Source organism: Rattus rattus, chromosome 17 (genome assembly GCF_011064425.1).
Source record: "Rattus rattus isolate New Zealand chromosome 17, Rrattus_CSIRO_v1, whole genome shotgun sequence".
NCBI lineage: Eukaryota > Metazoa > Chordata > Mammalia > Rodentia > Muridae > Rattus > Rattus rattus.
In genome coordinates, this window is record NC_046170.1 from 44,552,843 (window position 1) to 44,568,032 (window position 15,190).

A 15,190-nucleotide genomic window follows, 5' to 3' on the forward strand; every position below is an offset into this window, starting at 1 on the left:
CCATAAGTTTCCTGTCAGCAATGTCTGTTTTAAAAGTAGTCAAGTAGATTTCTGTAAGTGTGTGTTTGTCCCTGCCACGTGTGGATGCGAAGGTCAAAGGACAATGTGTAAGAATTGGTTTTCTTCTTTTCAGTCCTGGAGCCAGAGCTCAGGTCATCAGACTTGGTGACAGTGCCTTGATTGGATAAGTAGTGTCCTGGGCCCTCTGGGGGCCTTGTTGCTGTGTGCTGGTTTCTGAGACTAGATCTCGCCATGTAGGTCTGGCTGGTACTTGCTATGTAGCCCAGGGTGGCCCGAAACTTAAAGCAATCCTCCTGCTTCAGCCTCCCAAGTGCTGGGATGATAGGTGTAAGTTATGCCCAGCCTGCTATACCTCAGTATATCAAAGCAAAGTGCTTTGGGGGAAGATGGAGGGACTTCAGCTAAGAGCTTGGGGGGGTCTCTGGGTCCTCATAGTTCCTGGTCAGTCCTCCATCCTGTCAGGTGCAGGGGACCTTTTCAGTGACAAGCTGTCCCTGGAGCTCACTGCCCATTCCCTGTGCTCTGTGCACACAGAGCTGCAGGAAGCCACGGTCCAGCTGGCTCTGTAAGCTGCTGGCCTGATCTTCACCAGCTCCCAGGGTCTCTCTCGGGTTCTGGAGCCTACCCAGGGACGCTCAGGAGTCTTTCCACGTGAACAGCAGCAGAGGACACTTTATTTTTTTATTCTTTACCAGAAAGTCAGGTTTCTCAAAAGTTTTTATTTTTTAATTAATTAATTAGATTCAATAAAGTTTTATCTCCCCAAATGTGCAGCCGTTTGAACCTGTTCAGGCCTCTTCGCCAGCAGCTGGGGCGTCGCCACGCTTTGTGTTTCTGGTGTCAATTACTTGGGCTCTGTGCTTTGAATCCAGCTTCCTAAGTCCTTTACTCCTGAGGGGCTGCCCTGGCCACAGACCCTCGAATCTCCAGTCTCTCGGAGACCACGGCTGGAGTCATAAGCTGTAGTTGGGAACTTCCTTACAAGGTTTGTCATACGTAGCTCTGTCAAACAGGACGAGGTTGTTCGACTTGTCCCGAACTTTGCCTTTGGACCACTTCTTTTTGGCCTCGCCACCAGATTTCTTTACTGGGTCTTTGTCTTTCTTGGCTGACTTCCCGGCATCGTTCTTCTCATCATCTTTGGGCGCCGTGGCGAAGCTCAGAGAGGAGTGTGGGCCACTGCAGCCTCACTAAGGTGTCAGGGGAAAAGCTATTTGTTTATTTTTTGTTTTTATTTATCTTATTACTTATTTATATTATTTATTTATTTATTTTTTCTATTCTTTTTTTTCGGAGCTGGGGATCGAACCCAGGGCCTTGCGCTTGCTAGGCAAGCGCTCTACCACTGAGCCAAATCCCCAACCCCTATTATTGTTTTAATTTCATTCTTGATTTTACTTTTTTTATTCTCTACTAGAAAGGCAGGTCTCTACTGGAAAGGATGGCTTGCGACGTCTTAGGAAGCAGAACTCTGTGCTGTGACTGTCGAGAAGTGGGGCTCCCATGGCAACAGCCTCCTGCCTTGTCGTATTCGTGAACATTTTATTACAGACCTAAGTTTTGCAACAAAATATGAACATTGTGACTTTTTTTTTTTTTTTTAGTTCTTTTTTTTGGAGCTGGGGACCGAACCCAGGGCCTTGCACTTCCTAGGCAAGCGCTCTACCACTGAGCTAAATCCCCAACCCCAAAACAAGTAATCTTATAAAAATGTTTAGAATTATCTTATTTTATGTGTTCCCCTCCCCCTCCTGCATGTTTATATGTGCACCTTGTGCGTGACTGGTGCTCAAATAATCAGAAGAGGGTATTGGATCCCCTAGAGCTGGAGTTTTGGATGGTTGTGAGCCACCATGGGGAGCTGGGGTTTGAACTGGGTCCTCGGCGAGAGCAGCCAGTGCCCTTAACCACTGAACCACCCCTCCACTCTCAAATAATCTTTTTTGTTTGGTTTTGATTTGAAACAGGGTCCGATGCCGCAACTGGGTTCAGCTTTCAGCAATCCCTCTGCCTCAGTCTTCCGAGGACTGGGATGACAGGTGGGAGTCACCATACCTTCCTTATCTTGCTAATAAGGAGCAATCTTTAGTTAGTGAGTGACGTTTTAATGGTTCATTTGGTTTTTTTTTTTTTTTTTTTTTTTTTTTTTTTCTGGAGCTGGGGACCCAGAACCCAGGGCCTTGAGCTTGCTAGGCAAGTGCTCTACCACTGAGCTAAATCCCCAACCCCCTAATGGTTCATTTGGAAATAATTTTTTTTCTGTAGTGGCAACCGTACAGCCCAGAGGTTCTGTCTGATCAAAAGCAGAACAAACAAAACAGAAAACCCAAGTAGGCCCTGAGCTATATTTGTGGCTGGCATGTCAACTGGGAGTTGAATTCTTGGTAAAGGCCATCAAGACACCATTGATTTGTTTTTAAATTTCATATTGGCACACATTAACAGAAAAGCAATATTCTGCTTGGTCAGTTTCCTGCAACGAGGCTGATATTCATATCTAAAAATGCCCGAAACTTTCTCACTTGAGAGAAGTTGTGCGTGTGCTTGTGTGTGGGTGTGTGCACATGAGTGCAGGCGCCCCGAGGGGGCCCTGCAGATAGAGCTGCAGCTGAGCCATCTGCATGAGGGGACAGGAGCCAGACTTCAGCCCGGCACAGGGGTGGCAAGCACTTGCAGCTGCTCAGCCAGCCAGCCAGCCCCTGATTTTCTTAGGTAACCAGTTTTCGAAGGCTTTTTGGTATTGGTAGTGATCTGATCTTTAAATTGGCATATTGTAATCCTACTTAACCAAGCATTTAGGGTTGTATTTCCACTTTTGTGGGTTTTGGAGTTTCTATTAAGATATTTTCTCAGCGGCCTGAGGGAGACAGCTCAGTTGGCAAAATATGGCAACCCGAGTTCGACTTCTAGCGCCCCTGTAAACTCCCAGGATTGAGCCTCTGTAATCCCAGCATGGGGAAGGTAGAGACAGGAGGACTGGTGGCTTGCTGGCCAGCCTGGGTTACATAGTGAGTTCTAGGACAGCCAGGCTTATACAGAAATGGTGTCTCAACAAAACAAAACAACAGCAAACAACAAACGGTGCCGGGTATAGTAGCACATGCCTGTAATCTCAGCACTCAGGAAGCAGAGGCAGGAGGATCTCTGTGAGTTTCAGGCCAGCCTGGTCTACAGAGCAAGTGCCAGAATATGCCAGGGACTATGTAGAGAGACCTTGTCTCAAACACAAACAAACAAACATAAAACAACAAATAAAAGAGCTAGACTAACTCAGTGGTAGAGCATTTGATAGTATGCATGAGTTTCACACAATTTCCCCCACTACACACACACACACACACACACACACACACACACACACACACACACATTTTTTCTCAGATTAAATGTTTAGGAAGGAATTCCTTCTGGGCTGCTACTGTTTGCTTTTCTGACTTAACATGCCTTCGTTTACTTGCTTGCTTGTTTTGGTCTCCATGTTTTTATTCATGAGACACTGTGTCCCAGCAGGAGGTGTGAACACACACTTAACCTGTTTTTATTTTCTCCGTGTCTGCCTACGAGTCCCAGGCTGGCTTGGACCTCAAAACCTCCCTGCAACTGTATGCCACCCCTGAGCCTGGCTGGTTTCATTTCAGTTGAGAGTTTGCCCATTGTGTCTGTTCAGGGAATACCTAAGGACTGGAAAGTTCCTTTTTGCCCGCTTCGTGAACGTGGATCTGGGGACATGTCGAACTCGTAGGTCTTTTTTGAGCATCTGCTGTATACCATGGCACGGACCAATGTGCAGAGGACATCTCCAGAGTGACTTTCTCCCCTCCGGTGCAGAAGTTGGCTAGCTTCTCATTCCCACATCGCCCTGCTCTGGAGGAAGAGCCAGGTCGGTCTCTCCCGGTTGTCTTCTTTGTTTGTGGTATTGGAGTCAGTACCTGAAGCCTCTCTGCTTATGTGAGCCTTCATTACCAGCCGTTTACCTTCAGCCTCATTCTGCTCCCCAGGAAGGCGAGACATTGATGCTGAACACTGTCTGCACAGACTGAGAGAGCCCGGGCAGTGCACGCGAAGGTCTGGAGGCCAGGTGTCCGCACATGGGGAGGACCCAGGAAAAGTCAGGATCCCTGTAGCTGATCTTCTGCCACATTGTGGGTTCTTCTTTGCATCTTGCTCCGTTTTCTTTCACCATTTCAGTCCCCTAACACTGGAGAAGAGAGGGAAAAAAATAGAGAGGAAAGGAGAGAGACCCCTGAAAAAAGTCAGGGGTCGGAAAGGGGCAACATTATCTCTAGACTGCTTCCCGCTAATTAGGGGCATCAAGCTCCCTGGGGCAAGTTTGATCTTCCACATCCGGATATCTAATTTCTTCTTGTTGCTTCTTCTTTGCACTCAGCTACTTAACAAACCCCCAACCACCACCAACAAACCAACAACCCAGCCTGCCTCTCAGGTCCTAGCATTTATAGCCCTCCCCCCCCCCCCCCCCGGAGCTGGGGACCAAACCCAGGGCCTTGCGCTTGCTAGGCAAGCGCTCTACCACTGAGCTAAATCCCCAACCTAGACCTTTTTTTTTAAATCCAGCCAATCTTTAATCAGAAAGAGCACATTCTCAGATCTTATCACAGAGGGTTGTGAGCCACCATGTGGTTGCTGGGAATTGAACTCAGGACCTCTGGAAGAGCAGTCAGTGGTCTTAACCACTGAGCCATCTCTCCAGTCCTTATATACTCTCTTAAAGTCTCCAGAATTCCAAACATCACACAATCTTGAAAACTATGCACCTGACAAAATCATGCCCCTTATAGAGCACGGGGCAAATCACAGTCAGCTGCTGTGGACGATCCGAAGTAGCCCCATATCCCACACCTGGGGTTTAAAAAAAAAAACAAAAAACACGTTCTTACGGTATTTCTGTGATTTTAAAAGAAAACCAAAACTCCAAAATTGTCACTACACTCTCCCAGCAACTCCTGTAAAGAAAGGTCACCGGTGAGGACGCTGCCTGATGCAGGATTTTTTTTCAGTCAACTTCTGCCTCCTTGTGGCTACTTCTGAGAAACCCTGTCCCTTTCATTCATTTAAAAACATACTTTTGTATAAGCAGAAACCGAAAGAAAATTGTATTTGTTAATTCATGTTTTCTTTCAAAATGTTAAGAGGGAAACAACATCAGGAGAACAACGTCCTTCAGGATGACTTTTGGGGCAGGCCCTTACATTTTAGTCTGTTTTCTGCCTTATTTGAATTTTGGAAATAATATCTGAGTGTAGTCGCTCACTCTTTTAGGTCCGACACACGGAAGCATAAGTAGATGGACTTCTGTGGGTTCGGGACCACCTCCCTGCCCCCAAATAAAAAAGCCTGCACTGAGTATGTGAGCTAGCAGAGGGTCAATTCCAGGTTTCTCCCACTGTCTCTCTTTACTTTCTAGACCTGGGCGTTTAATCCCAGTGCTTGGGAGGCAGCCATGGCCAGGACCGGGTGTGCTGTCACAGGACCCAGTGAGGTGCCACAATTGACTTTGACCTCTCTAAAAGCCTCGGGGAATCTCATGACCCTGCCAGGCCTCTCAGGAAAGGTGTTGAAACGAAAAGGAACCCTAGTTACCCTGACTGAGAATTTTTGAGATGGGGTTTATTGTAGCCCCGGCTGGCCTCAGACCTCCTTTGTAGCTTAAGGTGACTTTAAACAGATCTTTCTCCTTCACCTCCTGGAAGCTGACCTAATGGTGTGTATGTTACTGTGCCTGGCTTGTGCAGAACCGGAGTTGGAACCGGGGCTTTGGTGGTGCAAAGTCTTGCTTGGATCGATCACCTCCGAAGGGAGTTGTCTCCTAAGCGCCAGGATATCAAAATACACCAACAGGATGGGGCAAGCTGGGCTCCTCTCAGATGGCTCAGATGATGGGGACCTGGCTGATCATGTCCCCACCACCTGTCACGGCATCAGGCTACAGTTCAAGTCCAGCTGCCTCGGGATGTGTGACATAGATGGGTCTCTGACCTACATTTGTGCCTGTGTGTCTCAGTGTCATACTTAGTCATATCTGAGACCTTCCCCAAGTAATTTGGTGACATCCACCCATTCTAAAAGGAAGTGTCAGGCAGAGCCTGGACTGGGGAGTGGAATGGGTCCGGGGGCCGGGGGGTGGGGACCGAAATGGGTCTGGAGTCCCAAAGCCTCCTCCAGTGCGTCAGGTTCACCTTCCTGAGCTGGGTTTCTGACATTACGGGATGGCTGCTTCGCGATGTGTTAGCTTAAGCAGGTGTGGTGTGGCTACGTCTGATGCTTTTCTAAGCGGGAAGCCGCTTCCTCCTTCCAGGTATTCAGAGATGAGAATCTTCATTCTTGCTGCCTATGCTCTTTCCTGGGTTGAGGATAGAGTACTCTTCTCCAATTTATTCAAGCTTCTTTTTCTTTTTTCTTTCTTTCCTTGTTTCTTTCTTTGTTTCTTTCTTTGTTTCTTTGTTTCTTTCTTTCTTTCTTTTTTTAAAGAAAGGATCTCCTTTCGATGATTAAATTTCCCAGAATTGTCTAGGCCTTTGCCATTGTTCTCCTGTGGGGCTTTCTTACAGCAGCCTGGGCTGTGAGCTGGGAATGCCCTGGGCTATCTGTCTTTGGACCGAGGAAGCACAGGACCCTTGAGGGATAATAAATCTGCCTCGGATAACAATCCCAATTTAGCCAGCACACTCCTACAGGCTTCATCGGGAGGCTGCCGGGAGGAAGAGGGTGAGAGACTCTCAAAGAGTTTAGATCCCAGGAGGACAGTAAATTTATCACCTGCCAGGCCTGGCTCTCACCACCCACCTTGCCTCCTCCCCCTATTGTGGGACACAGCCAGGGGGAGGGGATGCTACGTAAGAAGATGCAGGATATAAAAGACTGATGTGTATCCTATAGGCCTCACTATAGAGAAGCAAATGTCATTACTGGCTAACTCTGACAGTGTATCCTGCCGGCTTGTCCCCTACCTTCCGCAGCCTGACTGCCTGGGTCTGAAGCTCTGTGTTACAGTGATTGATCTGAATCCAGGGGCACCTGCCCAAGTTTCCAGGTGCTTGTGCTTCAGGGCAGAGGGCTGCACCAGGAACACGGGAAAAGTAGAGACGGTTTGTGCCTGAGAGGCAGGCAGTTGGTAACAGGCACCTCCCCCATGATCTGAACCCCATTCGAAGGAACCCTTGTGTAAGAAGCAGAGAGCTGTCTCCTGAGAGTTGTTCTCTGACCTCCACATGCGTGTTGTAGCGTGTACATGCCGTGACAACCCTCAAATGAACGAATGAGTGAATGAATGAATATAAAGAGACAGATGAAGGAAAGACAGCACACCCATGAAAACGAGAGCAAACTGAAGAAAAGCGGCAGCCGTGACGCTCGCGACGGTTCCTAGGTCACGCTTTCTGTGTGGCCGCTCATGTGTCAGGTTGTTGGCACGCGCTGTTTGCCGTGTGCCGTGAGGTGGGGAGGAGTGTCTAGTCTTTTAGTGTCAGCTGGCTCTCTTCGTGTGCTCTTACCGGTTCTTCTCTCTCCAGTCCCTACTCTCCGGCCACACATGCTGCTGTGCCTCTCACAAGAACTCCAGTAAGCCCTAGGGTCCTGCCCCAGTTGTCTGTAAAGGTGAAACAAATACAACAAGCTTGATCTGGTCTGGGTAGAGCGAGCGGTATGGTGCTCAGCCAGGGCACCCTGCTACCTAACGCCTGAGGGAGTCCTGCATTCTCAGACACGATTTTCAAACTTCATTGACTTGCAAAAGAGTTTTACGTCTCGTCCTCTGAGCTCCCGGCTTCTGGCTGCCGAGGCACACCATAGATTTTAGTGTGCACAGTCCATGCAAATACGATGTGTGGATATGCGATTTCTATACACAGAGCAACTGCGGACTTGGCCGATAATGATACAGACTCTGGGCTGTGGCCTTACTTATCAGTCAATCCTTTAAGGCTGCCCCACCTGTGCTCTCATGGAGAAGAGAAAGAGCTTCCCGGCAATGTTTAAATTATTGACAGAGCAATGATCTCCTTTGTGTGGAGACATTTACACACCTCCGTATCCAGAATGAGAGTCGAAAGCAGACGGAATTGAAGGCGTCCCTTGTTTGCTTGCAAGTAGCAAGCTGGCCCTCAGCGTAGCATTTAGTGTGCGTTTTAGGATAGCTGTCCTGCTCACAGAGGGCCCCATGAACTATAGGCTCCGGCTTCCACGGGGCCCAACAGGATCTCATTCCTGGAGATTTGGAGCTGGCTCCAAGCGGGTCTCCGTTTGGCCGGATTAGAAACCAGTGAGATCAGCGGTAATGAGAAGCAGAACTTACCAGAGAAGCAGCCTCAGTGTGGCTGCAGGGGCCTCTGGCATCCCCAGGCTGGCTCGGGGCTTTGCAGAGTACCAGCTTAGTCCTGCTTCCTGCCTCTGTGAACTTCGTGGATCCTCAGCAGAACTCCTCGTGCGTGACTTGGATTGTACTGGTTGTGGTGAGTTGCAGTTAAGACCCTTAATACAGCGTCATCCATCAGGGGTAGGGGACCACCACAACACTGGCTGTCAGGGCACAAGAGTGTGAGGTAGGGGCTGGAGAGATGGCTCACTGGTTAAGAGCACTGACTGCTCTTCCAGAGGTCCTGAGTTCAAATCCCAGCAACCACATGGTGGCTCACAACCATCTGTAATGAGATCTGATGCCCTCTTCTGGTGTGTCTGAAGACAGCTACAGTGTACCTATATATAATAAATAAATCTTAAAAAAAGAAAAGAGTGTGAAGTAGGACACGCACATGTTGCCGATGAATCCTCACAGATGAACAGGAGTGGCTCTCAACTCCGGCTCCCAAGAATCCAGCCTATCACACTGGATGATGATTTCCAGAACATACAAATGACCCTACTAGGCACTGTACTTTCCTGGGACTGTAATGGTCTCAACCAGTCAACTGATTTTAAAACACACAAGTCCAGACTGGCCTTGAACTTGTGGCAGTTAAGTCTCCCAAGTGCTGGGATTATAAGGCATGAACCAGGGGCCATGGGATTTGGCATGAATGTCCTATGAGAGAACACATTTTAATAAGGTCACAGCTCTGCCCCTTTGCTGATGGACGGAGGTTAAAGTAAGGAAGCAGCCACCAGGGAGCTGGCTGACCACCAGGGAGCAGTGCTGTGTCAGAAACTCTGCTGGCAGCACAGGCACAGTGGCTGCTGAGGCTGGGTGGGCGTGAGTGAATAGAGATCTGGTTGGCAGAGCTCCCACTGCCACATCCATCCCATAGCTGCCCTGGCCACCATGTTCACGAGCCCATGGGGGTAACAACAGGGCAACTGGAGAAAGAGGTGGGCTGCTATCCCCAGAACATGCCATCCTCTTTGAGGCCACCTCCTGGTGAGCACTCACAGGAGATGAAACACAATCTCCACTTTTATGTGTATGCACCTGAGGGCGTGCGTGTGCACAGGCGCTCACGAACAACATGGCGACCGAGTTTAAAAAAATCTGAGTCTGATGATATTATAAGTTTTAAGACTTTTATTTTCATTTTGTGTATGTGTCTGTCTCTCTCTGTCTTTGTGTGTGTGTGTGTGTGTGTGTGTGTGTGTGCATGCACGTGTGAGAGAGAGAGAGACATAGACAGACAGACAGACATGGCCAGATGAGGGTATCTGATCAGACCTCTGGAGCTGCAGTTACTTGGGATAGATGCTGTGAAACTGAACTCTGGTCCTCTGCAGGACTCTGCAGGACCAGTATGTCTCTCTCTCTCTCTCTCTCTCTCTCTCTCTCTCTCTCTCTCTCTCTCTCTCTCTCTCTCTCAATTATTTGTTTATTTTTTAAAGATTTATTTATTATAGATAAGTACATTGTAGCTGTCTTCAGACACCAGAAGAGGACATCAGATCCCATTACAGGTGATTGTGAGCCATCATGTGGTTGCTGGGAATTGAACTCAGGACCTCAGGAAGAGCAGTCAGTGCTCTTAACCACTGAGCCATCTCTCCAGCCCACAGTATGTTCTTTTAACTGTCCGGCCAGCTTCCCAACAGCTTTAAGACAGTTTATGTTATATATTCGGAGGTATTCCTAGTGATCCTTGGGTGCGAATCAGAGATACCTGAGAGCATTCAATGGTAGGCTGGCCAATTCATCTGCATTTGCTATGGAATACCTCTTGGGGGAGGAGAGGGTTAATTTTAGCTTACCACTTGATCACAGGTCACCACTGAGAGGAGCCAAGGCAGGAGCCTGAAGGCAGGCCTGCTTACTATAACACACAGCATTAACCTCCAACCAAGAGCTCACCTCACGGCCAAGCAGGTACAGCAGGAACCGCAGAGGATGCTGTTTGCCAGCTGGCTTATAGATGGGCTTCAGTTCAGTTAGCTTTCTTGGATAGTTCAAGACCTAGGTAATGGTGCCGCCCACAGTGGGCTGGGCCTTCGAAGGCCAGTTAACTGTCAAGACATTTCTTACAGACACAATCTGATCTAGGCAATCATGGACTAAAGCTCTCTTCTCACACAGCCCTCGGCTGTGTCACACGGACAGGTAAAGCTAACTAGGACACTGACAGCGCCTTTTTCAACTGGATTTTCACTAAATCCAGACTCTCTGCTCATGTCTTTATCAACTTCAAGCCCCATCCACCCATGCTTACGTTAAGGCTCCTGGTAACAGGCAACTGGCTGCCCCACCTCTCCAGGGCCTTGTCTCCCAGTGGTCACAGGTTCCTCACTTCCTGTAGAAACTCTCCCATGCTTCTTCCTAGTGTCCCACTCCTCCCCCACGCTCCACCCACAGCCAGGCCTCCTGGCTTCAGGCTGACTACCCCCCACAGTTCAGTTTTGTAGGTTTATTTTTGCCTCCGGGTCCAGAGGGCCAGGTTACCCGTGACTGGCACTTCCTGGACCCAGTGTCCTGTAGCAGGTGCTTTGCTGGAGCAGCCAAAGGGAAGGGATGGTGGAGGTGAGCCAGCTGCTAGGAGCTTGGCACAGGCCACGGCTTGTGTGCTCCTGGCCAGCCCCGCGCTGCCAGCCTCAAGTCATTTTTAACAGCTGCTCCCACCCCCCAACCTGTCATCTGTCACTTGGTAGGAAGAAGTCCCTCTCTTGTCCACCCTGCCTTTTACTCCCAGGGTCGGGGAAGCGCCCAGTCTTTCGGTCCCTGGTCACCCTGCCCCATCACACTTCCCCTCCTTGGTTTCCTTCAAGTGAAAAGCAAAACTTTCTGCGCGCTGCGGTCTGGGAGCCGCGAGGGGCGGCGCGCGTGTGCGAGGGGGCCGAAGCTGGAGAGGAAGCGGCGGTCCTGGGCAGGAGGAAGGAGCCAGCCCTCGGCTCGGCCCCCTGCCCGTTTCCCGCCGCCTCCGCGGTCGCAGTCACCACCGTTGCCGCCGTCCGGAGCGCAGCCAGCAGCACGATGCAGGGCGCAGGTTCCCGGGGCGCTCTGATTCACAGTCCGAGCCACTGCCCAGGTAGGGCCCCGGGTCTGACGAAGGCGAGCGCGGCCTGCTGAGATCCGGGCGCACCCCGGTGCGGGGGAGGGAAACCGAGGCAAGGAGCGGGGCGTGCCGGGTGCAGGCTGTCGCGTCTCCGGCTGCCACTACAGTTCCCGTCCAAGCGCGTCCCCGCTGGGGGGAGCCTGGCGGCCTGGGGCGCAGTCGGTGGAGGGCGGCGTCCGCAGCGCCCTCGGAGTGCGGCTCGGTCCTGGGACTCTCTCTCTCCGGTGGCGGGCGCTGACCCTGTGGGGACGCAGGGCGAGGTTGGGAGAGGTGTGGGAACTGCAGCCCGCACCTCCCGTGGGGCTGCTCGCCGCCCACTTCCGAGTGTGGACTGTGACGCGCAGGGCAGCGCAGGCTGAGGGGACCCACTCCATTTTCCCCCGTCAGCATGGGCCACCTACCAACCCTAGTGATGACATCGAGTTAAGTGGGCGGCCGCTTTTCAACAATGACCTCCGCAACTCACTGTCAGAAAACCAAGGAAATGAATGTGATGGCGCACGCCTCTGTTGCTAGTACGCAAGAGACTGAGCCAGGAGGATTGCGGACACTTTCTAATACAGCCTGGGCTACAATGATGAGACTTTATCTCAAAAACCCAAATCAAACCAGAATAACGGAAAAACAAAGCAAAACAAAACAAAAACAAGAAAAAAACAAATACCAAGCAGGGAGCCCAGCTCCAGACTGGGCTTTGCAGTTTGGGCGTGCCGCGCTGAAGGAGAGAGGGCAAGGGACTTAGGCTCTTATTTTAGCTCTTGGAGCCTCCGTTTGCCCATTTGTGAAAGGGGCACTCGCCACCCGCTTGCCTGTCTCCTTAACTAGGTTCTATGAAGAATTTTTTTGCAAATGGGAGTTAGAAAACACAGGGTTGATGGGTGAGTATAGGGTGAGAGTCTCCTGCACATGCGTCCTAGACTCGGGCGTGCCTCAGTTTTTCAATTTGCAAAATGGAGCTGATTTTCCTCCCGACTTGGTCGGGTTTTTAAAGGGTTTAATGTGGTAGGAGGGCATTAAACCCCTGGTTTAATGTATCTGAGATACACAGCAAGCTCTCAAAAATCTTTTAGTTGCCCAGGTTAGCCTTAAATCCCCTGCATACCCTAGGCTGGCCTCCAATTCACTAACCTTGACCTCCCAAGCGCTGGGATTACAGGTGTGCTCCACTACGCATGGGTCCCTAAGTATTTATTTATTTTTTTGACCGTACAAGACCTAATAATTACGGGTAATACAGGAATGCCAGTGTGAGTTAGTTAGCGTCTGAATTACAGGATATTTTAAAAGACATTTGGCATCTGACGTGGAGACTGTCAAGGTTTAGCCAGGACTCTGCTCACGGCAAAAAGAGCCCTGGATGAGAAGCCTGCATTCTGAGCTGCCTCTCCGAGCCTCGGTTCTCTCTTCTGTTGACAGAAAGAGAAAGCACCGTTCACACTGAGAGAGTTGCCCTAGGACCAGGAGAAGCAGAACTTCTGGAACTGGGGCTGGTGCCACCTTTGCAGAGAGTGCATGGGCCAGGCACCTGCTCCTGCCCTAGGATGAGGTCCTCCTCATACCTGTGAGGGCTGGTGCTACCATCTCATCTTTCCTTCCATGAGGCAAGGGCTAGAGTCACCTGCCTCTATGGCTATGGTTTTAAACAAGGACTGAGGCTCAGAAACCAGGTGCTGGTGTCTCCAATCACTGGCTGAAGGGAAGCCATGAGGTACAGCCCAGGTTGAGAGTAGACCTTTTCTGGTCAAAGGCAATGCTTGGTCTGTTTCTGCCTTTTATACCTATTTTGTCATCTATCTATCTATCTGTCATCTATCTACCTCTATCTATCATCTATCTATCTATCTATCTATCTATCTATCTATCTATCTATCTATCTATCTCTCTATCTATCTATCATCTATCTATCATCTATTTATCTATCATCTATCTACCTCTACTATCTACCTATTATCTATATGTCTATCATTTATCTATCATCTATCTATCAATCTATCTATCTAACATCTATCTACCTCTATCTACCTACTTACCTACCTATCTATCTATCTATTATCTATGTCATCTATCTATCTATCTATCTATCTATCTATCTATCTATCTATCATCTATCTCTCTACCTATCTATTATCTATATGTCTATCATCTATCATCTATCTCTCTACCTATCTATTATCTATATGTCTATCATCTATCTATCTATCTATTATCTATCTATCTATCTATCATCTATCTCTCTACCTATCTATTATCTATATGTCTATCATCTATCTATCTATCTATCTATCATCTACTCTATCTATCTATCTATCTATCTATCTATCTATCTATCTATCATCTATCTATCATCTATCTACCTCTATCTACCTATCTACCTATCTCCAGCCGTCTGCTTACCTACCTACATACAGTACTAGGGACCACACCTAGGGCTTTGTGCAATGCTAGACAAGCAGGTGAGTACTTCAGCACACCATCCTACCTCTAGCTGGCATTTTTCATAATTGCAGACCCTAACAAAATGAGAGTAAATCACAGGAAGAACTTCACTTTCCCCCTAATGTAATATTTTTATTGATTATTTGGGAATTTTATACAAGTGCAATGCAATCCACCCCACTCACTTCCTATTCCTCCCACCCTCCCACCTTTGTGTCTCTCCTGCCCTCAACAAACAAACATCACCAAATTCAATTTGTGTTGCTCCCAGTGGCCAGTCCCTTAGAGAGACCTGAGCCCCCTACTCCCTCTGCCTCCTGCAGAAAGAACTTTGCAAACACTTTAATTTCATCTTTTATTTTATAAGGTCTCTATTTTGTGATATCTTCTTGCAGAAGAAGAATGAACTATAAAAACTTAACCAAGTCAAATGGTCTTAAACTTTGAAAGAATGCGTTATGAGATCTTCGTCTGAATCTCAAAGTTCGGTCTAGTGGATGCTCGATTTTAACAACTTGCCAGAGGCAGGCGGGGCGGGGCGGTAGCCTGTAAGGAGGAGATTTTTTTGTCAGACGGTCACTTCACTGAGAGCCCTAGGACAGGCTGAAGGGACCTCAGTGCTACCCAAGATGAAAGGAGGCGTTTCAGATTGGAGAACCCAGGCTGGGGCTCTGTTACAAAAGGAATTCCCAGTTCCTCTGAACTAGATATAGTTCACCAAGAGGACATCAAAACCATGGGCTCACCAGAGCAGACAGGCTGAGGCCTCTATCCCTGGAGTGTGCTCCTGTGTTGTGTCCATAATTCACGTGTGTTTCAAAGATGGGAGGCACACTGTTGTTACTACTTTTGTTAAATGATGAAAGTGATACTTGCTTGCTCAAACACGAAGATATTTCTATAGGAAAAAGCCAACTTCCTGTGCTCATTAGAACATCTTCATTAAAAATAATTGTTGTTAATTAAAAATAATTGTTGATGCATGTATATGCATGTGTGTGTGCACATGTTCAAGGAGTAGGAGAAGGCGCCAGACCCAAGGGGCTGGAGTTGTAGGGTGTTGAAAGTCACCTAGTATGGGTGCTAGGAACTGAATTCAGGCCCCCTGAAAGATCAGCACAGTTTCTTAACTGCCGAGGCACCTTTGCAGCCCCTAAAATCAACCTTAACATTCTATTCAGAACAGGGATTCAGTTGGAGGTGTCAGGATTTGTGGTTTCAACTTGACATTAGACCTTTAGAACAAAGAGCTA

At 48.7% G+C, this 15,190-nt stretch overlaps 1 protein-coding gene and 1 pseudogene across 1 annotated transcript in view; one reads left to right on the top strand and one right to left on the bottom strand.

The window, feature by feature from the left end:
- Positions 1-809: 809 nt before the first annotated feature.
- Positions 810-8,373, bottom strand: LOC116886175 (annotated as a pseudogene).
- A 3,046-nt stretch (positions 8,374-11,419) lies between these two features.
- Positions 11,420-15,190, top strand: part of Disc1 (DISC1 scaffold protein) — a 203,678-nt gene continuing 199,907 nt past the window's right edge. The window contains exon 1 of the mRNA XM_032887977.1: positions 11,420-11,474. Within this exon, the coding sequence (XP_032743868.1) occupies positions 11,420-11,474 (55 nt within the window). The remainder of the gene's footprint in view (positions 11,475-15,190) is intronic.